At 41.9% G+C, this 27,366-nt stretch overlaps 2 protein-coding genes across 3 annotated transcripts in view; one reads left to right on the forward strand and one right to left on the reverse strand.

Moving 5' to 3' along the window:
* MARCHF1 (membrane associated ring-CH-type finger 1) overlaps positions 1-21,048 on the forward strand; it is an 816,302-nt gene extending 795,254 nt beyond the window's left edge. For both annotated transcript variants that reach the window (XM_043438370.1, XM_043438371.1), the window contains 2 exons: positions 8,745-8,892; positions 18,766-21,048. In XM_043438370.1, the coding sequence (XP_043294305.1) occupies positions 8,745-8,892; positions 18,766-19,064 (447 nt within the window). In that variant the 3' untranslated portion in view covers positions 19,065-21,048. The remainder of the gene's footprint in view (positions 1-8,744; positions 8,893-18,765) is intronic.
* Positions 21,049-25,475: 4,427 nt separating this feature from the next.
* TMA16 (translation machinery associated 16 homolog) overlaps positions 25,476-27,366 on the reverse strand; it is a 39,676-nt gene continuing 37,785 nt past the window's right edge. Inside the window, exon 7 of the mRNA XM_043438372.1 lies at positions 25,476-26,549. Coding sequence (XP_043294307.1) covers positions 26,369-26,549 — 181 coding nt within the window. The 3' untranslated portion in view covers positions 25,476-26,368. The remainder of the gene's footprint in view (positions 26,550-27,366) is intronic.

The following is a 27,366-nucleotide window of genomic DNA, read 5'->3' on the forward strand; positions in this document are numbered from 1 at the left end:
GTCCCAGGCCCTGCTGTGGTGTGAGGCCATTTCCTCTTAAATGTATATAATATGTATAGTATCCCTTCAGGGAAGGATGGACTGACAGACTGAGTTTGATATATGTATACTTCTATCTATAAACAACAATGAGAAATGACTGTATACCATTGAGGACTCTGCTCTGTGGTGACCTAAATGGGAAGGAAATCAAAAAAAGAGGGGGTATTTGTGTACATAGAGCTGATTCACTTTGTTGTACAACAGAAACTAACACTATATTGTAAAGCAATTATACTCCAACAGAAAAAAAAAAAAAATTAAAAAAAGAAATGTATAATACTACTTCACATGGAGCTGATAGCTTACAGTGAACAATGTTGGATCCATGATCACTGAAGAAGAAGATTTAGCTTCGGGACCAGGGGCCAGCCTTGATCACTCAAGAGCTTTTGTGTAGCAGAGTTTTATTAAAGTAAGAGAAGGGACACAGACATCAGAAAGGGGATAGAGAACGCCCTCCCAGCTAATCTTATCAAGGCCTTATATACTTTTTCAGACCCACTCCCACAACATACATCTTAAATTAACAAGATTAGGATGAACAACAGAAAGATCTGACCAGACCCACTCTCATAATATACATTTTAAGATGACAGGATTAGTCAGAAGATTCTTGTTAAGGAGAAACATATCCTTGAGCAAGATACACTGTTATATTGACTAAGACAAAGCAATGTAGAAAAGAACGTTTGTCCTTTTCTCCTTGAGAGCCCCAGACCCCTTTCTCCTTCTCAAGAGCTCCAGACCCCCTTTTCCTTCTCGGGAATGCTGGACTTCTTATCAACTTACCTAGGAATTGACTCTCTCATGACCATGCATGAAAGATCAGTCAGTATAGTGACTCCATGGACTACAGCACACCAGACTTCCCTGTCCATCACCAACTCCTGAAGTTTCTCAAACTCATGTCCATTGAGTTGGTGATTCCATCCAACCATCTCATCCTCTGTCATCCCCTTCTCCTCCTGCCTTCAATCTTTGCCAGCATCAGGATCTTTTCCAATGAGTCAGTTCTTTGCATCAGGTGGCCAAAGTATTGGACTTTCAGCTTCAGCATCAGTCCTTCCAATGAATATTCGGAACTGATTTCCTTCAGGGTTGACTGGTTTGATCTCCTTGCAGTCCAAGGGACTCACAAGAGTCTTCTCCAACACCACAGTTCAAACACATCAATTCTTTGGTACTCAGCTTTCTTTATAGTCCAATTCTCACATCCATACATGACTACTGCAAAAACCATAGCTTTGACTAGATGGACCTTTGTCAGCAAGGTAATGTCTCTGCTTTTTAATATGCTATCTATGTTGATCATAACTTTTCTTTCAAGGAGCAAGCCTCTATTGATTTCATGGCTGCAGTCACCATCTGCAGTAATTTTGGAGCCCAAGAAAATAACGTCTGTCACTGCTTCCATTGTTTCCCCATCTATTTGACACGAAGAGATGGGACTGGATGCCATGCTCTTCATTTTTTGAATGTTGAGTTTTAAGCCAACTTTTTCACTTTCCTCTTTCATCAAGGGTCTCTTTAGTTCTTCACTTTCTGCCATAAGGGTGGTGTCATCTGCGTACCTGAGGTTATTGATACTTCTCCCGGCAATCTTGATTCCAGCTCGTGCTTCATCCAGCCTAGCATTTCTCATGATGTACTCTGCACATAAGTTAAATAAGCAGGGTGACAATAATACAGCCTTGATGGACTCTTTTCCCAGTTTGGAATAAGTCTGTTGTTCCGTGTCCATTTCTAATAGTTGTTTCTTGACCTGCATACAGATTTCTCAGGAGGCAGGTCAGGTGGTCTGGTATTCGCAACTCTTGAAGAATTTTCCACAGTTTGTTGTGATCTACACAGTCAAAGGCTTTGGCATAATCAATAAAGCAGAAGTAGATGTTTTTCTGGAATTCTCTTGCCTATGATCCAGCGGATGTTGGCAATTTGATCTCTGGTTCCTCTGCCTTTTCTAAATCCTGCTTGAACATCTGGAAGCTCACAGTTCACATACTGCTGAAGCCTGGCTTGGAGAATTTTGAGCATTCCTTTGCTAGCGTGTGAGATTAGTGCAATTGTGGGCTAGTTTGAACATTCTTTGCCATTGCCCTTCTTTGGGACTGGAATGGAAACTGACCTTTTCCAGGTCAGTGACCCCAAGGAACAGTGACCCCCACAAGAAACTGACCCAGACTTGCCTGCGAGTGTCCAGGAGTCTCTGGTGGAGGCATGGATTCCCTGTGGCCTGCTGCAGGGTTGGGGTCACTGCGTGTGCCAGTGTGTGCACAGGACCTTTTGAAGGAGGTCGCCATTATCTTCATTACCTCCAGCATAGTTTGGTCTCAGATCAAACACAGCCCCACATCGGATTAAAGATTTACAGAACATGTGCCCGCCCATCAGAACAAGACCCAGTTTCCCCCTCAGTCAGTCTCTCCCATCAGGAAGCTTTCATAAGCCTCTTATCCTTCTCCGTCAGAGGGCAGACAGAATGAAAACCACAATCGCAGAATCACCTGAAGGCCAGGTGAAACACCATATGTGAATATTTCATTTCTAATGGTAAAAGATAAACTGGGGCTTATTTAAAGATTTAAGAATTCATTTGAACAACGTTTCATCTGAATTGGGCAATGCTGCACCGGAAGTGGTTAGGAGACGCCACCCACAGGAGCCGCAGAAGAAAGTGCAGAAGCCAAGCAAGAAGATTAGGGGTGGCTCATGATTAAAGCCTAGTTGGCTGATTGGGATTAGTTGTCCTCAAGTTTCTATTTTCCAACCTTGAGGCATTTAAAGGCTTAGATTTTGGTTTGTTTACATGGGCACTGGGGCAGTGAAGCACCTCAGCCAAATGGCCTCCTTCTTTGATTAGTGTAGCAGTGACCAAGTTCCACGCTGGTGGTGATGCACCTGAAGAATCTCTTTAAAAAACACTAGCCCGTGGATAAACAAGAAGGTCCTACTATATAGCACCGAACCATATTCAGCAGCCTATGAGAAACCATAATAGAAAAGAATATTTTTAAAAGAATAAGTATGTGTGTGCATAACTGAATCACTTTGCTATATAACAGATATTAACACAACATTGTAAATCAGCTATACTTCAATTTAAAAAAAAAAACAAAAACTAAGAATTTAAAAAAGAACCACTGTCCTAGACCAAGGGGGCCTCTAGGAATCTGGTCAGTCTTTCAGCCCCAGACCCCCTCCTGTTCCAGGCTGGCCTGCACAATGAGTCACACGGGTGTGCTGGTGGTGGTGGTGCTTGCTTGTCAAGTTGCCTCAGACTCTTTTGCCACCCGTGGACTGTAGTCTGCCAGGCTCCTCTGTCCATGGGATTTCCCAGGAAAGAATACTGACGTTGATTGCCATTTCCTTTCCAAGGGATCTTCCTGGCCCAGGGATTGAACTCGCATCTCCTTCATTGGCAGGCAGGTTGTTTACCTACCACTGAGCCAGGAGGGAGGGCCATTGGGCCTGTAGATAACGTAACAAACTAAACCTGCTGTTCCAAATATTATTTTCATTCATGTTATCACCATAACATGATAAGCAGGGTTGGGAATTTTTAAAGGGCCAAAATGTGCCTTTGCACTTAGTCTGGGTTGCTGAAATAACCGAGAAGAGCCTGCCAACCGCTGGTGGGGACTCTGGAATCTCTGCGACCCTGGAAAATCACCTTGGAACCAGGAGCTTGGTGGGCCGACGCCCTCTGGTGGTGGCTTTTGCTTTATCATGACACAGACGCTGAAATTCTGGTTCCTTTAGGAAACTCCCTTAGGAAACTTGGAAGCTAGGAACTTGGAACTTAGGAACTTGGAAGCTTAGGAAACTAGGAAGCTCCCTTAGGAAACTTGACAAAAGCAGCGGGGCTGAGTCAAGGACGAAAAAAAAAAATGGACACCCATCTCGTGTGTGTTGATATCATACAAATAAGCTGCCCTTATTTTTCACTGGTACAAAAATTTTAAAAACACTCTTACTAGGCAGTGTTTGTTGTTGTTGTTTTAAATTTATGTATTAGGACAGGCTGAAAATACAAGTAATTTAAATTAGAAAACGCTCAGTTTCATCTCGCTAAAACAAACGGAGAATTTTACCGTGTCTGCACCAATTTAGACTCCAATTTGGAAATCTTTTCAGAATAACCTAATTGTGCATTTCTAAGTTGAATAAAGGAGTTCTGTTCAATTCTTCCTGTCTTTGAAGGCTCTGGCTAAGGGACCAAAGGCTAAGGACAGTAAAACAAGAGCCAGAGACCCATGGATCCTATAAAGGGAAGCGAGGTCTGAGGCGCTAGGACTGTGCAGCTGGTTTTGCAGTGAAGTAAAGTGCATGGACCGAGGAGGGCGGGGACTTGACGGGAAAGAGCCCTGGGCACTCGAGCGAATATGCGGGCTCCCCTCCCGCCTTCCTGTTTCTGGTCCCTTCCACCAGCTCCCCTGAGACCCCCTGGAGAGACGCATCTCCTTAAAGCAGCACCTAGAGGGCGCCTCCTAATCTTCCAGGGTGGGGCGGGGACGTGGGTCCCGCACAGGGCACGTGCCTGTGGGCATAAGCACACATTATTTTATTAAATTGGAAGGGGAGCTCTGATGCTCTGTGCATTTGTGCATATAGTCCTTTGCTGTCAAATCTTTTGTGAACTGGTATTGAATTTCAGCTTCTTAAATAATGTTAGTATTTGCCCTTTCATGACAAGTTTGTTAACATAAGATTTATATCCTTGCCTTCTTGGTCCACTTCTCACTGTGGCGCCTTGCAAAATATATTCAGTCTTTAAACTTGAAAATTCAAAGATGTGGATGGATGAACATTTCAAGAAATGGTTTAAATTTTGTTGATGCCGCGTGCGGGGTGCCACATGCAGTGACGTGACTGTCCAGAAGAGGGCGCCGCGGTATCGCGTTTAGCCGTGTGCTGTGGGGGATTCCTGGGCGGCCCCTGTGAGGATTTATAAAGGAAAGTTCAACAGCAACGTCTGATGGTCCTTTTACGCTCCACTTCTCCTTAAAACGCTGCTGCGATTAGGAAGTGACAGCTTCAGAACTACTATTGTCTAGAACTAAAAGGAGTTTGGTTGATACCTGTCAGCCCTCTGATATTTTTCTATTGAGGTTGATGAGTTTTAAAGAATGTTTCAACCACTTCATCAAAACGCTCTTTAGATTAAAAAAAGACCCAGTTTTTAAGCGCTTCCCCGCCCAAGCCACCTTTACAAGGGAGGGTTGATTTGTTATGAATATTTTGTTACTGAAGGTATTGTAACACTTAGAACCTTTAGGAAATTTGAACATGTAGTAAAGCTGCCCTTGTGCACCATCCTGCACTTTTTATCTTTTTATATTAAATACTGAGGTAATCTAAAAAATAGTTACTAAATCACTAAATGCTGTTGCCAAATGAATAATGTTCTAGTCCATAATCACAGAGTATTTAGACTAATATCACAATAAATAAATACAATAACACAGTGAAATTTCAAAAACAATCTTTCACACCTGTGATGTGAAGTTGTGATAAAAACCCCTGAAATCTTCTCATTTCAATGTTGATTAATTAAAAATAGATTCTATAGATAGATTGAAGCGTTTGGTTTTCCCCTAGTTTCATTACAAAGATTTCTCCATTACTTACTTAGAATAATAGAGAAAATATAGTTTGATGAGAAGGAGTCCAAGATTAGGTTAACCGGCTCTAACAGACCCTGAATGGGAAATGCTATGATGACTAACTGGCCAGTAAGACAGGAATGGGCTTCCGGGTGGCTGATGGTAAAGACTCTGCCTGTGATGTAGAAGACTTCAGTTCAGTCCCGGGCTTGGGAAGATTCCCCTGGAGAAGGAAATGGCAACTCACTCCAGTATTCTTGCCTGAAAAATCCCATAGGCAGAAGAGCCTGGCGGGCTACAGTTCACGTGTTCACAAACGTGTGGTCATATGACACTAATGTTCATACTGGTAGGGAAGTCAGGAGGTTTCATTTCCTTCTATCAGGAATTGCCCTTGACAGTGAGGAGCAGGGTCCTGAGAAGCAGTGGCTCAGACAGGACTTTAATTCCCTCACATATGCATGGCGGCCAGAGGTGAGCTGTGGCTGATGGGCTGAGGTCTCTCTTAATTCTCAAGATTTTTCCTCAAGGTTGCAAGATGACTATTAGGACTTCTACCATTAATTGGGAATTCCAGGCAGCAAAGAAAAGAAAATGAAGGAGAAAGGGGCAATTCCTGTGTCAGGAGGGTAAAAACTCAGCATCCCAGTAGATAGCCACTCACATCTCACTCGTAGGAAAGAGTCCATGTCACCTTTGTCAGGAAGGTGGGAAAGCAGCTTTACCTGGCACGGTGCCAGACCTCACAGCTTAGTCTGTTAGTGAGGGAAAGGAGAAGATCGTGTCTCACCACCCGTCTCTGCCTCTGAGGGGGATGAGGCACCTGGGCCTGGAGAGATTGAGGCTCACTCGTGTCTCAGAGCTGGTGGCAGATTCAGGCCTTTATGGGGCTTTATGACGTGTGAGGTGGGCTGGGCAAGGAGTGGGACTGTGAAGGTCTAAGGATTCTGCTTTAGCAAGAACATAATAAATAAAAGATGTAAAGACTCATAGCAGCACTATTTGCAATAGCCAAGATATGGAAACAACGTAAATGGCCATCTGCAGACGGATGGATAAAGATGTGACATAAATATACACATAGATACATATGTGGAAGTATTCTGTATACATGGAATACTACTCAGTCATAAAAAGAGTGCAATAACGCCATTTGCAGTAACACACATGGAACTAGAAATTATCATACTAAGTGAAGTCAGAGAAAGATAAATACCATATGATACCACTTATATGTGGTATCTAAAATATGATACAAATGAACTTCTTTACAAACAGCAATAGACTCATAGACATAGAAATTAATTTCATAGTTACCAAAGAGGAAAGAGGAAGAGGGAATAAATTAGGAGTTTGGGAGTAACATATACACACTACTATATATACAATAAATAATCAACAAGGACTTACTGTTGGGAAGCATAGGGAACTATACTCAGTATCTTGCAATAACCTATAATGGAGAGAATCTGAAAAAGAATATATATTAAATATATATAATTATATATATATGTATATATATGCCTGTAATGCAGAAGCTACATAGTAGCTAGTGGGAAGCTACTATGTAGTTTGCTTATACCTGAAACTAACACAACAATGTAAATCAACTACAATTTTTTTAAAAAAGAATGCAAACAATCATGAATTGCCGAAAAAAATTCATGATCTAGTAAGATCATAATGATTTGATTTTCCTATAGAAACATGTGAAGAAAAGTAAAGATCAAATCCTAACAATGTAATGAAGTGACACTGTAATTGTCAAGGCATTAAAATGTTGTTTGATAGTAAAAATTTCATCTGAAAGCCTGTTACTGCAGAATAACCCATGGACATGTTTCCTCATGCACGCCCTGACTTCCTTCCGGCTACACAGGGGCTGCCCGCCTCCTCTCGCCGACTAACACACGGCCCTGGGCTTTCTGAGGAGGGCGCCTCGGGCACAGCGACTGTGACAGAGGCGGCAGCTGAAGGCAAGACTGCGCCCAAAGGGGCTGCCGCTGACTCTCTTCTGTTGCCTGGAGGATAAAATGTGTCTTTTCGGAGGACAGTTGTGATACGCATTGACTTTCTCAGATAAAATTCGGCCATTCAAATACTTGGTAAATTTACACATTTAAGAATGCAACACTCACATGCATTAATATATGATATTTGTTTTTCTGTTTCTGACTTACTTCCCTTTGTATAATCTAGGTCCATGTCTCTACAAATGACCCAATTTTATTCCTTGGTACAGCTGAGTAATAATTTCATTGTATAGATGTACCACATCTTCTTTATCCATTCATCTGTCTGTGGACATTTAGGTTGCTTCCATGTCCTGGCTATTGTAAATAGTGCTGCAATGAACATCGGGGTGCATGTGGCATCTAGAAAAAGGGTACAGATGAACCTATTTGCAGGGCAGGAATAGAGACACAGACGTACAGAACGGAACTGTGGACATGGTGGAGGGTGGGGGTGGATGGGGAGACCAGAATTGACACATACACACTGCCTGTGTGAAATAGCTGGTGGGAGCTCAACTCAGTGCTCTGTGATGACCTAGGGGGGTGGGAGGAGCAGGGAAGGGGGAGAGAGGCCCCAGAGGGAGGGATCTATGTATACATATAACCTTCCCTGTGCAGCAGAAACTAACATTGTAAAGCAACTATACTCCGATTTAAAAAACAGAATGCAACCCTGTGTCAGGGTATGTATCAATCCAGGAGAGACTATGTATGACTGCTTATAACCTAGGGCCACAGAGAAGTAATATGTAGGAACCTGAGCCAAAATGTTTCTGAAAATTGTATAATATTAAAACTGTCCCCTTCATGTTACAGAAAAGGAAACTACAAGGAACTACCTATTTGCAGAATAAGAAAATATTTTTTTGTTTTTGTTTTACTATGTACTTTTTAAGTTATAACTCCACAGTTTATGACTGTAGTTCTTTTAAAACATGAAGATTTGCTTGAATATTGTAGTGTCATCTAAAATGGCAGCTATGTAACGCTTTCTCTCCATTTATGACCTAGGCCTGGGATATAAATGGGGAGCAAGATTTCCTGGCTGGAGACTCAACTGTGTGTAATTGGTTTGTGATTGCAGTGGGAGAAACTGCAGATGACCACCAGCGAAAGGAGGAAAATCTTCTGCTCGGTCACCTTCCACATCATTGCCATCACCTGCGTGGTCTGGTCCTTGTACGTGTTGATAGATCGGACGGCAGAGGAGATCAAGCAGGGCAATGATAATGGTAAGGGTTTGTCTCCTTTCTCTCTGTGGCTTGAGTCCTGCGACATCACCCCCACACAGCAGAGCTGTCTCCCAGCAGCACCCCGCACCGGCAGCTGAGGCGCCTCCGGCTCCCTTAGCAATGAGCACTCTGACCGTAAAGTGCTGACCAAAGCGAGGTTTATCAAGTCCACCTTAGCGGGGCAGAAACCCACAGATGCCACACACCACTTTAAGCTATTCAGGAGCTGATGAAGATCAAGTTCTGCCCCATGTGAAAAGACAACTGTAAAAATAGAATGCTTTTTCCATTTATTTAACTCACTTTATTCATGGCTTCCTGTAACACATGAATAAAAGGGCAGTTAATACAGACTGTGTTACAGCCTATTAATTAGCACACTATAATCTTATAGAGTGCGTTAACACTACAGTTTGAAATTTTCACCACGCTAAGTTTGATAGTGCAGATGACACCACCCTTATGGCAGAGAGTGAAGAGGAACTAAAAAGCCTCTTGATGAAAGTGAAAGAGGAGAGTGAAAAAATTGGCTTAAAGCTCAACATTCAGAAAACTAAGATCATGGCATCTGGTCCCATCACCTCATGGGAGATAGATGGGGAGACAGTGGAAACAGTGTCAGACTTTATTTTCTTGGGCTCCAAAATCACTGCGGGTGGTGATTGCAGCCATGAAATTAAAAGACGCTTACTCCTTGGAAGGAAAGTTATGACCAACCTAGATAGCATATTAAAAAGCAGAGACATTACTTTGCCAACAAAGGTCTGTCTAGTCAAGGCTATAGTTTTTCCAGTGGTCATGTATGGATGTGAGAGTTGGACTGTGAAGAAAGCTGAGCACCGAAAAATTGATGCTTTTGAACTGTGGTGTTGGAGAAGACTCTTGAGAGTCCCTTGGACTGCAAGGAGATCCAACCAGTCCATCCTAAAGGAGATCAATCCTTGATGTTCATTGGAGGGACTGATGCTGAAGCTGAAACTCCAATACTTTGGCCACCTCATTCAAAGAGCTGACTCATTGGAAAAGACCCTGATGCTGGGAGGGATTGGGGGCAGGAGGAGGAGGGGACAACAGAGGATGAGATGGCTGGATGGCATCACCGACTCGATGGGCATAAGTTTGAGTAAACTCCAGGAGTTGGTGATGGACAGGGAGGCCTGGCGTGCTGCGATTCATGGGGTTGCAAAGAGTCGGACATGACTGAGTGACTGAACTGAACTGACTGAAGTTTGATAGTGAAGGGTGGTATCAAGTCTGAAGAAAGATGTTTTAAAATCATTGCAGCATAGTCTAACATTTTAAATGGATAGGCCACTCAAAACCGGAGCAGAAATAACTTGCTTATCTTCACCTCTGAAGGGACCCAGTTCTGTTTCTCAACAGGCTCTGCTGGTTTTAGCCAGTAGCCTAAATCATAGCTGGTAAAACAATGAGGGAGACTCCCCAGCCTTCTCCAGGGGGAGATACATATATCTTATGTAAAACCAGGGGTGAATTTGGAAGGAGAAGGTGTTCAGATGATAGCACTGTAAGTTTGAGCCTCCTTCAAAATAAGAAGTGAAACAGAAAAAGATGAGAGGCAGTCAGAGTAGGAAGGAAGGAAGAGAAGAATCTTTAAAAGGAGAGGTTTCTTTCTTCTGTGTTTCTCTGTCTGGACCAAACGGGAGAAGGAGTCCCGTTCTTGTGCTCCCGGTGCTGGTTCTCATCAGAACAGGGCTGGGATCGAAAGGATCAGGACCCCAGAGCCCCCAGGAGGCGGTGTGTAGCTGGGAACTGGCAGGGCAGGGGGCGGGCAGGGGTATGCTGGGTCAGAAGACAAGTTGGGGGATATTTTGTACATCAGTGTTAACTCATGTGTACACAATTTATATTCAACCATGTTGTTTAGAGCTGTATTGTTTCAGAGATGCCAGACTTTAAAATATCTATCACATCCCTACTAAGTTCCTTCAGAGTAGACCTTTTTTTGGTGTGTTTAGTCACTTCAGTTGTGACCGACTCTTTGGGACCCCATTGACTATACCCACCAGGCTCCTCTGCTCCTGGGATTCTCCAAGCAAGAATATTGGAGTGGGTTGCCGTTTCCTTCTCCAGGAGATCTTCCCAAACCAGAGATGGAACCTGTATCTCTTATGTTTCCTGCATTGGAAGGCACGTTCTCTACCACTACCACCACCTGGGAAGCTTCAGACATTTCTTTTAACTTTTCATTTTATATTGGGGATATACAGATGATTAACAGTGTTGTGATAGTTTCAGGTGGACAGAAAAGGTACTCAGCCATACATATACATGTATTCATTCTCCCCTAAATTCCCCTCCCACCCAGGTTGCCACAAAACACTGAACAGAGTTCCCTGTGATATACAGTGAGACCTTGTTGGTTATCCATTTTAAATGTAGCAGTGTGTACATGACCTTCCCAAACTCCCTAAGTATCCTTTCTCCCCATTGCTCCCCTCAGAGAAAATTTGTTTAAGCCCATGTCCTCTACGGTCGCCAGTACTGGCTCAAGCCAGGTGATAAAAGGCATGCTGCAAGCCCTGCAGTCGTCTGAATGTGCGAGAACAAAGAGACGCCCCGTTCCCTACATCCCCTCCCCGCCCCCAGCCTATGGCCTCAGGGATGGAGTGCTTCCTCACGAGCCAGAGGAGACCTGCAGCTGGACCGAATCTGGCCTGAAGTCTGACTCAGGGTCCCGGCGACGCCTTCTTCTCGCCCAGTGGTCACCCTGCTCGGGTCTGCTGCCGCAGCCTGCAGGGCTCCCCCTGGGGTCCCCCAGCCACAAGGAAGGGGAAGGAGATGAAGGGCACCTCGGCCAGACAAAACAAGAGGACGACTCTCATGTCATCCACATGCAGATTGCTCAGAAGTTCTCTCCTAACTCATTTACTCAGTCCCTTCTGACACACATGAGCAGATAGCGTTTGTTTATTTCACATTGGATATGGCTGTTGGCTTTGGCTGTGAAACCCGTGACACGTGTCTCCTGTTTCTGTCCCTCTCGAGTCCTCCCGGGTGTCCTTATGTCCTCAGATGTTGTTTCTATGCTGGTAACGCCCTTCCCCTGATCGCCAACCAGACATCTGACTGCTTCCCGGCCTCTCCATTTAAAGGTCTCCCAGGCACCCAGACTAGTGTGTCCAAACTCCTAACCCTTCCACCACTTCCCACTCTGACCACTCTGGCAAAGATATTGCTAATCCCCAGTAACAAAACGCAACCCAGCTTTCATTGCTGTCTCCTCCCCTTCACTTCCAGCTTTCATCAATCACCAAGTCCTATTTATTTAGTCTGCCCCACAAGCCTCTGAAATCTATCAGTTTCTCTCCCTCCCCACTACCACCTATGTAGTTAACATCTCTTTTACTCCAAGACTGCAACTGCTCCTTGCGAGACTTTCTCTAGTTTGCCCACCTTCAACACACGTCCAGAAACATAATCACAGCAAGTTCAAAACATAAATCTGACCACATTCTGTCCCTGCTTATTCATGACTCTTAAAAAATATACCCTGGACTCTGGGAAGGAGCTATGCTGACCCCATGGCCCGGCCAAACCCAGTTGTGCTGAACACTGGTTCAGCCCGCAGACCTGCTTCCAGACCCTGTTCCACTTCTCTGTCTCGGGGACGTATTTCCTGCCAGCTTTCCGTGTCCACCCTGCACACCAACTCTCATGCTCACGTGTCATCACACACTTCCTTGTCCCTTAAGTTGACCTTAAATTTCACTGCTTCCCAGAAACCCAGATCAGCTGCCTGAGATAGAATAACTGCTACTACCGCAGCAACTCTCAAATGTGGTCCCCAGGCCTACAGCACGAAGGTCAGGAGTGCTTGCTAGAAGGGCAGACTCCTGCGTCTCTCCGCCCTGGACCTGTGACTCAGAGGTTCTGAGGGTGGAGCCCCGCACGGCGGGTGCAGCCGGCACTGTCTGGGCACTGGGCACGCGTGCTCCTGTGCATCCTGTCCCACCCCACGTGGCCCATCGCATCCTGGGCCGCGTCTGCTCCACCACAAGGCGTCGAGCTGTATTCCCAGGGGTTTACGTGTAACTAGCCCTTACACGAGCCTCTTGTGCTCAGGCTGAGAGGCTCTGCCCCGCCAGGAGACTTGCCACACCTGTTGTGATTGCTCGCTTCGTTGTCTGAGTTTTGACGGGTCAGGCGTCTCTCTTGTTCACCAGCACATCCTAGGTGCTGAGCGCTGTATCTGGTACCCAGCAAGGGACCCAGTCAATGTAGGAGGGTGAGTTCTCCGTATGCAAGATTTTCTAGTTTTTTCTTTTCTTTAGACTTTTTCTGCAAAATATTTTTTCCCTTTCTCAGTTCTGGGTAGATGCAGAATTTCAAACCACAGTCTCCAGTGGACTATCACCCAGGGTTATCAGCCATATTTCCCAACAGAAAATGCTGCATGGTAATCAAAGATCAGCTTTCCAATACCTGTATCTATCAATATTTATACACATGTTATATAAGGTCAGTTTTCTACCATATACTTTTAAACATTATTTTCAGTTTCTTAAAAGCAAGTGAAAATGAGATAGCTTTTATCTTTGGTGTTCAGACTTTTGGAATTAGGAAGCAAGATCTTTATCATGAAGCAGACTCTGTAGTTATTCCTACAGTCACTGGCTAGAGGGACAGCTTCTGACTTGGGTAATTTTGAGTGGGACAGAGGTGATTTTTGTAAAACTTTTTTTTTTTTTGTAAAAGGCTCTCTGTATTTGTGTTCAAATTGTATGTAATGCCTGACTTCCCAAAGTGCACATTATCAGGTGGTTGTAGGCATCCTTGTGAGTTGTTACTAATCTTCCTTTGGCATTGGAACTGTGAGAACTGATCCTGAACTGGCTTTTAAAGTTTTGGGGAGGAAAACTGCATAATTTAAAAGTCAAAATATTTAAAATCCATCCTGACCTTCTTTAACCAGAATGGAAGTTGAATATAAAATAGCAACATCTTCTGAGCTGTAATAACAAGACTGTCAGGAAAAAGTCCTTTGTATGTTGAGTGACTGTCCTTTTAGCTTAAATATGCATCATGCCCCAGATTCCTCTCTTTCTATTTCCTGTGATGAAAAAAGCAAAATCAAAACTACATGGTACTTGAAACTTTAACATCCTAAATTATCCATGTTGTCAACTCGAATTTGGGGGAACAATTACTCCCCCTGCCTTATCTTTACATATTCTAGAAGAATGCTCCAGGGTACTATCTGTGTGCTGGAAACAAATCACAAATATAAGGCCAAGAAAATGAAGCAATTCATGCAATCTATGAAAGAGACTGTAGGTGCAGAGTTAAGGCTGCCCGAGGACCATGTAAATGCATGGAAATGAAGGACTAGTATAGCAAATTGATCTTGTTCACACCTGACTCCCTCACAAGCCTCCAAGCACATCCAGGGTTGGATTGTACCTCCCTGCTGGCTGTTAACATCTGCTTTGAGAGCATCTTAAAAATCACTTCCCTGCCATCCATATAATATTTTCCTTTTCAGCACTGTTGTTTAAACATTCCTTTTTAACATAACTATACATGCTGTTTTGTTAATGACCTCAAAGTGGTAAACGCCGACTTGGGCTAATGATTGGAAGGCCCACCACATGTCTAGTTGTGCCTTGGTCATGGAGTAGTCATCTTGAATAAAATAATCACTCCAAAGCTTACTTTTTCTCATTTGTTGACTAAGTCGGACTCATCATCCTCCGAAATTTCTTTCTAGGATTGGTTTCTCAAAAGCATAATGAGCTTGACCTTGCATCAGATAAATTGAAACAAAGTGTTTATACAAATACTGCACATGTATCATCCATGTTTACTCACAGTCAATATTACCATTAAAACTAGTTAAGGAGAAGACTGTAAATATGTGAAATGGGCTATTTCCCTGTGCAAAATCCCTTCATTCTTGGAAATACCCCTTGTGAAGCTGTTAACCATAAGAAAGGAAATCTTAGTAAGGTCTTATTTGTGAAGAAATTGAATATGAGTCTAAGTCATTTGGAATCTGGCTCTTTCTTAGCCAGGAAAAGAGAGGCTTCTGAGAGTGAAAATAAGGAAACAGTGACTGTAAAGTTGGCGGCAGTGATCCTGTTGGTGGAAAACTCTAGGCTCAGGTTCCTGAGGGTAAATGCCCTTCAACCCAACCTGTCTTCTGATCCTGCCTCAATGTGAGATGCAGTGAGGAAGATCTGGGCAATTTTTTTATGCAAAAAAAAAAAAATACAGATTTTACTCTTCCATCATGTTTATTCCTTCATTCAAGGTCTGTAAATACAGTTACTTTTACCTAGACTTCCTACTTTCCCTCTCTGGCTTGCTAGAAAAATCTCACCTTAGATACAGAGCATATAATGAGCCGAATGGTCAATGTACTTCTCTTTGTCTGAAGTGCTTTTACTCGCTCTTCAAATACCAGTTTCTTTACAAAATTGTGTACTGATTTCTGTGGTTCTGGTAGCACTGCACTTTCAGGCAGATGGAATGCAGCATTTTGATTCATCTAATTTGTGAAGTCTTCAATGCCATATCACAGGACAAATCTAAAGCCTTTCCTGGAAAACCTATTGGCATGTCTATTGTTTTGGGATGGTATGGATGTTGTTGCAGCCTTCAGGTATCGTATCACATATACACAATTATCAAAATGGTGGAAGAAGTTATTTTGACAACTGTTTATTGATATGACTTGAAAATTTATTGCCCATTCTTGTAGGATTGACATGATGATATGAAAAGTGAATGAACTGATTGAAGATATCTGAAGGGCAAGAGAAGATTCCCATTTCCTTAGAAAATGATGGTTCACAGAATATCTGCTCCTCCAATCCTTGCTCAAGAATTTCCAGGCATCATCTCTTATCAATACTTAAGAGGTCAAGATGGGCAGAGAGTTGATTTCTAAGTCTTCAGAAACTCCTGAAGAAAGATCTCAAACACAAAGGCAGAAGTAGAGATAAATAATAAATCCTTGGACTTCAGAGAAAAGAAGAGATGATTGAATTGTCTGAAGTTGGATTTTCCAAATTCCTCTTCTGAACTGGCAAGTAGGGTCAACTTTGTGCTCTTAGCAATTTTGAGCACATGCTCCAGCTTCAAAGAATTCTTTGGGTTACACAAGGCGTCCACTCTGAGCTTCCCTTCTTCACCTCCACCCTTCCTTACTGTGTACATTCTTTCCTCTTCACGGAAAACAGCATAGAACTGACTAGTCCAACACAACTGAATGGGAAGACAACATGCTCTCTCTCAATAAAAAGAAGCAAATGCATCTCACCAATGAAAACAACATTGAAAATCCATTTAGCCACATTTTGGCATCTTCTTTTAAGATACCCTTATCATGAGTTTTCCAAAGTAAAATCCTATAACTGCTCAATAATATCAATAATTTCTAAAGGAAACAAAAATCCTGCCCACTTAGTCAAAGGGAAAGAGAAAAATCAGCTGTCTCTGAAAGAAGATGGTCATCTGAACAATGAGTTTGCACTCAAATGGCTTTGGCTCTGGGGTGGGGGATACTCTGTACTCGAAACTTTGTCTAGAGAAATCATGGGAGCTTTGACTCCCCAGGAAAGTAAAAAGGAAGAATGACCTGAGCAGAGGAAATGAATTCGAGATACCTTATGGAAGAAAAGTACCTGGGTCAGGGTCTCCAAGGTCTGGCAACTGACTACTCCTGACCCCGACTCTTAGGCATGTCATGGGCTTTGACCACTGGGTCTGGGAGGAGAGGTGGGACAAGAAAGGAGTCTTCTTCAGCCTGTGCATCAATAGCGGAGCTTCACTTGCAAGGGAAGAAAGGCTGTCACTTCTGGTTGTATTGGAAAGATTGAGGCACAGCAGTCAAAGTCAGAACTTTGATCATTAGAATGTTCATTCACCCTTGAAATGTCTACTGAGCAAGGCAATGTGAAAAACACAGACCGAGAAGATGCAGATCTTGCACTTGTCAGGATGATGGCATCGCAGAGAATAACTCGTGTCAGAGTGACTCAGGCCACATGTGTAAGAAATAACGTGAAAGGGTGAGCACATCTATTTCTGGGTGGAAATGATTTCCCACTCAGGTTTGTGGGACAGGTAGACACACGGAAATGGAGAAGCAAAATCCTGAGAGAGGAAATGTCATGGGCAGAGGCTCAGAAGGGAAATTATCCAGGCACTTTTAACTTTCAGTGTGAATAGAAATCAGAGGGAAAGTGAGATGTCATGCATCGGGATTTCCCAAAAAATGAGACAAAGCACACTTCATCTCCTGCTTGCCTGTGGTTAAAATTTTTCTAAACAAGGAGACTACTGCTCAATGGAACAGCTGAGAGCAAAAATCCTTCTAAATTTAAAGAACTCCAAGATGTTTAATTTGTGTACTGAATCTTCCCTGCAAGTTTCTAAATAAAGAAGCTTAAGTGGTCGTCTTCTGCAACAGGGCTTCTCAACCTCAGCAGCACTGGCATTTTGGACTAGGTAAACTTCCTGCTGTCCTACACGCTGCAGGATGTTGACAGAGCAGCGTTACAGACCTCGGCTTGTTGAGTCAGTAGCACCTGCCCAAGTGTTACCGGGTGGAACAATCATCTCCAGACACTGCCCGGTGGCCCAGGGAACACAGTTACACCCTCCCCTGCCCAGCGGGGAGCTGCTGGTGCCCAGGTTCACTGACTCAAGTCTGTTCTCCTTGCACAGACACGAGTGAAGAGCAAGGCGAACCCTCCACGGGAGGCAAGCAAAGCAGTGTCCGTTTTGCTGTCAGAGTACAGTAAATGTCACTGTTATCAGTGGGATGTGTAACTCTACTCACTGTTGTCAGTAAACGAAATTCAACTCCCCTATACTGTGGTTTCCAACCAGCCTTCTGTTTGACAGCCTCTCACATGACTGAAGGCAGGTATATCCTCCTCAGCATTCTAATGTTGGCAAGATGTGGTCTCTTGGCCATCATTTATTACACACTTATAATCATGCATGGCCTAAATACTGTTACAGCAAACTCTTCATGAAATAAAGTCCCTTTCTAGTTATAATGATGGAAATTAGGAGAAAACACTGATGCGTAAAAAAGAGATGGTTCTCAGTTACAAAATCTAAGATGGATAAAACAAGTGACTGAAACCCTAAATCTTATGCATGTCTGTACCCAGGAATTTTTTTATCTCTGGTGAGATGTAGCAGCTTCTGTGTCTCTCACTTTTTTTTTTTTTAATTTAAAGGTAATGCAGGTGGGGGTGGGGACCTATAGGTACAACCCCACACACATAGCTTCTGTTACCTTAAGAGGATTAAGTCTGATTCTTTCACTCAGTATGTACACTATCCTTCCTTAAAGATTTCACTGTAAACAATAAATGCTGAAGTCAGATATCAAAATACAGTGTAGTATCTGATGATCACAGTGGTTCTTGATGGTAAGAGGAATGAGAGACAGTACAGTGGTAGGTGAGAGAAGTCATGTACAATTTTAGCAATACTTTGAGAATACTTAAAGCAATTAAGCAATTTTGGTTGTAATTATTACTAGTTGTTAACAATATATTCCTGATTTATGTTAACAAGTGGGCATAATCCTTTAAGGGCTTCCCAGTGGCTCAGTGGTAAGGAATCCACCAGCAATGTAGGAGACACGGGTTCGATCCCTGGGTTGGGAAGATCCCCTGGAGAAGGAAATGGCAGCCAACTCTAGTATTGCCTGGGAAATCCCATGGATAGAAGAGCCTGGTGGGCTACAGTCCATGGGGTCACCAAAAGAGTCGGACACAACTTAGCAACTAAACAACAGCATGCATGGTCCTTTGAAGGAACCATAAGGGGAAAATCACCTAATCTATCAATAATGACTCGGTGATAACATTCTCTTTTATTTGAAAGGTGTCCTCGAATGGCCATTTTGGACAAAGCTGGTTGTGGTGGCCATCGGCTTCACTGGAGGTCTGGTCTTCATGTACGTCCAGTGCAAGGTCTACGTGCAGCTATGGCGCAGGCTGAAGGCCTACAACCGCGTGATCTTTGTGCAGAACTGCCCGGATGCAGCCAAGAAGGCGGAAAAGAGCCGCTCTTGCGCCGTGAGCATGGACACCAAGGACGCTGGGGCGGTGCCCGCCTTGCAGACGGGGACCACTGCGCGGCCACCCGCGGAGGCCGGGCCCACCGAGCTCATACCCGTGTGACGGGGCCAGCGGGGGCCTGTCACCCAGAGCAGAGTCCAGCCTGTCACTACAGACGACAGAAGCGATCCTGAATAGTCGCCCTCTATCTTCTCTCCGCTTTCTGACTCATTTGTTCTTACTTTGCTCAAAAGGAAAGAAGAAAACACCAAATGACCAGGATCCCATGAAACAGTCTCAAGTGTAAGGAGGAAATGTGGACGTTAGCTGGAAAAGGATCTCTGAGACAATTCACCACTGGAGCAAGGGATGCTTTTAGGCAAGGAGGAAAGCCTGAGTGGACAGACCTGTGAATCCTCACAGTACCAGGGAAAGTTCCAGAGTAAGGACTTGAGTTAAACATGTGTTTCTTCTAGGGCCTCATGATGCTAACTCTCTCATCTGGAAATGACAAAAGTATTTGGGTTTAAGCTTGAAATTGTCTGCATTATCCCTAAGGCACATTAGACGCATATTTTGATATTCATACTTCGACAGCTAACAGGTTTTTATGGCTATAGTGGAGTCCAGTTTGTTTTGACTGGTGCATGTTTTTAAAATAAATGCAAGACACATTTGAAGATATTAATACTTGGAATTATGTTTAAGTCATGAAGAGTAGATTTTGAAAGATTTTGGGATTTAATTAGCTCTGTTAAATACCCAGAAGCCTTGTATACTCCACTTGGACCCTCTGAAACAGCACTGTCCAACAGAAATGTAACGTGAGCCACAACGGCTGGCTTACATACACAAATTTAAAATTTTCTAGTAGCACCATTAGAAAAAGTAAAAATAAACAGGTGAATTTCGACAATGTTTTATTTAGCATTATATACCCATTATCATTTCAATGTCATCATGATAAAAAATTATTGAGTTATTTTACATCTCCTTTTATGAACCAAGTCTTCAAAATCCAGTATGCATTTCATCCTTACAGGGAATCTCAATTCAAATCCACTGTATTGGATACAGCAGCCCTAAAATTAGACACAAAACCTGTTTTAACAGTTGAATCTTTCAAAACAGCACTTCATTCTTTTTTTCAAAGTATCACAAATGTTATTTTACAAAGCACTAATCAAATGAAGTATCTTAATAAGAGTTAGACAAAGTTACTATTTTTTAAAGGGTAAAAAACAAAACTATAAAGCAATCTGCCTGTGACAAAGTTTCAAAATTAACTTATTTGCTACTATGAAGCACTTATAATAGGGGAAATAAAAAATAAATTTTTTAAGTCAAATGTACTTTTTTAAATCCACTTAAGGTGTCAACTTGACAGATGAGTAGTGAGTAGTTATGACCAAGCATTTAGACTGTATATTAAAGAGCTGACAATTATTTCCCTTGCTCAACTGGGAAGTAAAAACATTCAAGGTTCTGTGATAAGTAATAAATTGAGTTGTTTAGGTTTGACAGATGAGTTGATTATTGTATTCTTTGCATATTCATGTGAACCTGAAGCATGAATAATACTGCAGTGAGCTAGACTAATGATTATAAATATAGTGGCCTGTCAAAGAGAGATGTCTTACATAAAACAAGGTGATTTATTTTTGCTAGCTATTGTTATTTATTATTGTGAAAAGGCAACCATGATGGCCATAGAACCAAAGCATGGGTTTCGCACTGCACAGATCTGGGTATCACATCACTGATGTACTTTGTAACGGTCAATGTGCTTGTTCCTCACAGGTTACCACAGAAAAAGAAAGAGATAACCTTTCACTGAGAAGGATGCTATGATACTAGTAGTGGCTGACACTGAGTCCAAATAGTCCCAGTTCTTAGAAATAGAGCAAAGGTCAACAGCGTCAACTTTGTGTGCATGTGGGGTGTGTGTGTTCCTGTATATACATGAGAAAAACGTTAACGTGTTCAGTCAGGCAGCAAACAAGAGGTTTTTTAAAGCTCATCTTTCTTAAAACTTGTTGAATGAAGGCACAGGGAAAAAAAAAAAAAAAAAAACACTTGAGGCAACTAAACTGGACCAAAATTTCTGCACAATTAAAATATATGAACCTTAAACTGGACTTTGTATTAACTTAATTTCCATCTTCAAGGTTTAAAACACATACATTCACGGATAATGAAGCTTTGGGTGACTTAACCATGGCACTTCACTCAAGGGACTAAACGTGATTCATTTCTTCTGATAACTTTCCTAAGCAGTTTACTAATCCATGTCTCCTGAGGTTTAGCAATGGCAACACTTCCACAAGTTCCTGAGGGAACAAAATCATCACCAGCAAAGAACTGTTGATCTCTCTGTTGTCTGCTCTGTAAGGAAAAGGATTATTTACACCAAAAATACCATTTCAATTCTGTCCAAACTTCAGAAAGATAGGTAACTCTATGGCTCATTTCACAGTGGAAGATGATTGGCTGACATAAGGCCTGGTTTATTAAGGCGCACACTGAACACTAGAATGAAAAATGAAGATAATCTTTACTGTATTAATGATAAAAGAGGACATGGTGTTTTAAAACCACACATAAACTCTCAAAATTAACTTGAATAGGCTTTGTCTTTCTTGAACTGAGAAAATATAGAGCTCTCTAACGTGTTAAAAGTCAGCATTATTCTGCTATTCTTTTTTAAAACCTGAACTCTCTAATTTAAATCATTAAAAAGTTTTCCCATAATGGCTGTTGAAGGTTCAAACAACTGAAATAACTATGTGTATTTAAAACCTAGTGTTGATTGTTTTCTTTTATACTGTGTGGCAATGGTTTCTGACCTTTCAATGACTGGGTGTGGCTTTGTGAAAATACTTTCGTGGACTGGATATACCCTTCAAAAAGAAAAACTGCTCTCTGGAATGCTCTTCAATTTTTTGAAGCATGTTTACCTGCTTATTTAAGAAATAAAATGGAATTGAAACAAAGGACTTAAATTGAAGAATAAATTTATAGTTCTACTAAAACCTTGGCTTTTTATAATCACAACTCTGTGGTATTACCATTTACACTGTAATTTTTTTTTAAAGAACTGTCACTTTTATTGTATAAGCTCAAATATTAAGTTATAAAGAAATTAAATTCATATATATATTTTTTTTTACATGAAGCCAAAAAAGGCAATCAAGCTTAAGTACAAATGAAACAAAAATGTTACCATTAGCTTAAGATATAAAACAATGGAGAAACTGAAGGAAGACAGGCGTATACAGTAAAGGAGTCTTTCAAATGCCACAGGATTAAATCTCATTCTGAGCTGCTGCTCATGTGATTATAGTCCCAGAGAGATAGCTGCATAGTTAATCTGTTTTCAAAAGGTCCCTGAACCCACCTGTATAGTTTGGCTGGAAAACCAGCCCATTAGAGCAATGGCGTCACTAACACATTCTGTCACAGAGGTGAGGTGGAAACTAGCCCATCAGAGCAATGGCCTCACTGACACATTCTCGTTGTCATGGAGGTGAGGTGGGAAGAGTGTTTCATTTGCCTGACACAGTTCTCCTTTCCTTTCATGCCAGTTAGTATTTTGGAACAAAGTAGAGCTCTCCAAACTTAACACTGTCATTATTGTAGTTGTCATATAATTGTGTAGGACTTACACTTTAATTAAGAAAGATGGAAACCAATTTTCTCCCCTTTTACATCAGCCCAAAGGTGCTATTTTATATATCAATACAGTTGAGAGGAAGTACTGTTATTTTGGGCTGCAGTGTTTCCTCCACATCTGAAGAAAGCCCATTTGAAACTGCATTAAGACAAAAGAAAAATTTTAACTGTGTGCAATTTTGGGGATTGAGCATTTGTACTTTTTTGGTTTTTCCTAATTCTCTTGCATTAACAATTTACTGTTTTGTGAATTATGTGTACTAAGACAAAGTAAGGAAAACAAATAATTCCCTGTGAAAAAAGACTTTGTATATTAAATAAGTGACCCAAACTTTTGTTGTGATTTCTTTATTTTTTAACTAACTTACCTGAATTTCTTCAGATTTGTATCTGCAACATTCAAACAGCCTTGAGTTCTTAAGATTCTGCAATGGTCTGGGTTTTTAAGCAGGGTCTGAACATATTTTAAGGTCAACATAGGTTGATTAACACATGGCATTTTAGGAAGGATTAAATAGGTGCGTTAACAAGGGAAAATCAATGAAAATAATCTACACAGACTTTCAAACTCTGTTTTAAAGAAAAAAAAAATTAAGAAAAATCAGAATGCAATCCAGAAAAAGATTCTCTGATGAATAAGGCTTGGATATACAAAAGAATGTAACAGTATTTTCCTACCCAGAGGTAATAAAAACTAAAAGAGGGAATCTAATTCAAACCTAAGTGGGTTGGTGATCAGTGAAGAAAACACCCCAACTGAAGCCCCAGCTTTGAAGCCTGAATTCAGGGTCTAATTGGATGTGATCATTCTTCTGTCCAAACGGAACATGTGCATCTGTCTTCTTAGCCTCCCAAATTACAACAAACAAACCGAGATCATAAATCATTGTCACTGTGTGTTTAGCCAGTGACCAAAACCGGGAGCTGTGACAGAGACACCAAGGGTGGGGTAGACTCCTTGACCCAGGGAAGTGGCAGGGCAGGAAGCAGTCTTGAACAAGGCACATCAGCAAGATCCAGCCGGGGGGGACAGTCTGCGCTGGAGTTTAAGCCAGTTCACTCCTTACCGAGGCTCGCAAGGAGAGAGGAAGAGGCGCTGGCTCCTCGGGAGTCCTGCCCCAGAGGGGAGGCACAGGAAGAAAGGCGCACGTGATCACTAACACTGCACGAGGCGGGGGCGCCCTCTTGCTGAGAAGTGCAGTTAGGCCCTTTCGCAGCCTGCAGCCACAGCGGGCTGAGAAGGAGGTCTCACAGGCGGTGACAAGCTGTCCACTTGTTCCCCCGGAAAACAGGGAGGCAAACGTGCAGTGCCCTGTGGAAGCTCCGCACAGCACCCCACGTCTTCCTGCTCTAGGAAGACCACATGGCACTCTTCTGAGGCTCAGGAACGCCGCAGCCCAGCCTGGCCTCAGAGGACACACACGCTCATCAGGGGGCCAGCACCAAGCTGTCCCCACCCGGGACATGGCTTGACCACCCTGGGGCAGGACAGGCAGACAGTGTGTCTGAAACGAGGCCAGCCCAGGGCATGTGGAGAGGACGTCAGCAATCAGAGCACCTCAGGCTTCTCTGACCATGTTTAGTCTGGCCGTGGTACAGAACGTGAATTTCATTCCAAACATGCTGGATGTCAATGTAGGTTCATCAGTTATAACATGTGTACCATCTGGTGGTGGATATTGGTAAGCGGGAGGCTATACATGTGGGGCTAGGGAGTATAAGGGAAATATCTTTACTTTCCTCTTGATTTTAATGTGACCTAAAATTATTTTTTTAAGATCTTTTAAAAAAGGGGTCAAGAATAAAATCACACCCTATCAAATAAACATGCTTTGGCACCTATTCAATCTTCTGTCCTGAAGCATAAGGATTACAAGAGCAGAAAACGCTATTTAAGGTGAACAGAGTCCCAGAGAGAGACCAATGCCTGCAAGGCAAGGAAGTGGCTAGGTATTAGGAATAGCGGCTACAGATAGCAGTTAGTGGCTGAGTTTAGAAATGTATCCTAAGCCCAACTCCGTGGACTTCAGCTTGCTGATTTAGACCAGGGATTGGCAAACTCTGGCAAGCAGGTCAAACCTAGCCTGTAGCCTATCTGGGTATGGCCATGATGGGTTTCACATTTTTAAAGGGTGGTAAAACACACATACATATATAAGAATACGCAAGAGACACTACATTTGGCCTGCAATATCTAAAATATTTACTATCTGCCATTTTATTATCTGTCCACCGCGAGTTTACAAAGAATTGCCAACAAAGTGTTACTTTTACTTGGTTCCATGGCTGTGGACTAGAGAAGCTATCTCTCAAAGGTTTAATACTGACAGAAAAGGGGATGGGACAAGCATCACTGCAGAAAGAACATGTTCCATAGACAATGGTTAAGGGGACCATTTAGGAGGATTACTCTAAAGACAAATGATCTCTTAGGTTACTCTGGTCTAGCCAGGAGTGACAATTACAGTCCTAAATTCATTCAACAAGCACTCATCTGTTCTGGTTCCAAGCAGTACAGCCTGTTATATTTTCTGCTTTGATAGTGCAGGGAAAACTAGAGATAAATCTTGGAGGAGAATGTTCTGCCATTTTCACAAGTTATTCATCTAACAGTAATGCTTTTTAAATACCAGAATGGATAAAGCAGTTTTTATTCTCTTTACTGTAATTTATGACTCAGTTTTTATAGTCGTTTTGAAACAAAAAATGAATTCCCTTCCCCCAAGAAGGAAATTTTCCAATGACCAAAGAGATAAGAACTTACTATATAACCATAAAACCATACTTCTGCATGGATTACCTAAAGCCAAAGCAAGTCAGCATTAGTTAAATCACTAAACATTAAATAATAAGAACCTTAAGTAAAATTATAGAAATAAGTTTTATTTCTAACCTTCTGAAGTAAAAAAGCTGTTAACAACACAGTTGACACCTGGTTACCTCATACAGAATTTTTTTTTCCCTTGAAAATGCACTTTCACTGCACTCTTTAGGAAACAGGCCAGAAGAAACTTGCATTTAACAAGTTCTGTTAAGAACATTCTACCACATTCATGTTTTTCATGATGTTGGAAACACTGAGTTACATGTCAATTTAACCTATCTCTCAGAAGAAGAAATAAGACAATTGAAATAAATAGTTCTCTAATCTTTAGTTCTGTTTCCACAAATAAAATCTAATACTTTTCACAATGAGAAAGTAAAAAATAATATAAAAACAAAACTAGCCAACCTGAAATCATTTATCCCCTTTATCCAGATAACAGGTTAATAACAGGAGATCCACAGAAGAATATGTTGGTGATTCTTCTTTAAACACTTATCTAACTCTGGGTCAAAGATAATAAATAACAGCAATGTACAATCCTTAAGTGTATATAAATTCTGTATCACATTTTCCCTATTTTATAAGAAAATAGGTTTGATGTATAAGAGGAAGAACAGTGAAAAACACTGCTAAAAGGCAGTTTTGCTGTCATCATTGCTCACTCAAGAAGTACCCACATTAACCTTCTAGCAAAATAGCTACTGCCTATGACCCAAAATGTGATAGGTGATTCTAAGTAAACATGCTTAATGTAAATGAAAAGCAACATTCCTTTTTAAGTAAAAATTGCCACACTGTTTTTGAAACTGAAAATATAAGAGTAAGGTAAAACAGCAAATTCGTGTGTTGAGACAATTATTTACCATAATCAATTCAAGTATAACTTGGAAGTTCTCAAATTATTTATTTTCAACTCAAGCAAAGACACTTAGGCCACCGCAGTCATTTCCTCGTCTGTGTCACTTGACTCATCTTTCAGTTCCAATTCCCCTAAATCTCTGTCTACAGCGGTCACAGCTTTCTTCTTACACTTCTTGGGCACCGCATCACTAGCACAGACTTTTCTCATTTTAATGTTTGGCAATTTCTTCAGATCAAAATCCCATTCCCTAGACAAAAGAGAGAATGCAGAGAGTTGGTGAGGTGGGGAATGAAGTCAATATTCAAAACTATGCAGAAAAAAGTTTATAAATTTACAGCAGACTCAAATGTGCTAGACGGAAACAATATAAATGCACCCAAAAAATGGGGGAAAAAAAAATGTCCCCAAAACTAAGGTTTGCATTTTCCACACTTAGCGTACTTTCTCATTCATCTGTAATATGTTATAGTTGCTCACTCACGTCTGACACTGCGACCCCATGGACTGTAGCCCGCTAAGTTCCTCTGTCCATGGGATCTCCTAGGCAAGAATACTGGAGTGGGTTGCCATTCCCTTCTCCAGGGGATCTTCCTGACCCAGGGATCGAACCCAGGTCTCCAGCACTGCAAGCAGATTCTTTACCATCTGAGCCACCAGGGAAGCCCCATTAATCTATAATAGCAGTTAACTGCCCAGGGAATTTCACACATTCAAGATTTTCAAAACAATGCAGGAAAACATTAGGTAGAAGTTACAAGGAGGCTGTTCCTTTCTTTTATGATTCTTAACCTGAACACTTCCCTCTATCGGGACATACAGTATCAGGAAATCTCAAAAGCAGGAACTATACCACACTGCGAAATCTCCAAAATGCAGAGTCAGAAAGGTTTTTCTCTTCACACACAATGGTAAGTCACAATTAAGTTTCAGCAACCAAACAATTCTTATAACAGAAAACTTCCAGTTTCTCAACCTCAGCATTTCTGTGACAATCCTATGTTCAGTTACTTTGGGAGCAAAATGAAGACTGTTTTGAGAACTAAACTCTACCTAGATAAAAATAC

The sequence above is a fragment of the Cervus canadensis genome, chromosome 19 (genome assembly GCF_019320065.1).
Source record: "Cervus canadensis isolate Bull #8, Minnesota chromosome 19, ASM1932006v1, whole genome shotgun sequence".
NCBI lineage: Eukaryota > Metazoa > Chordata > Mammalia > Artiodactyla > Cervidae > Cervus > Cervus canadensis.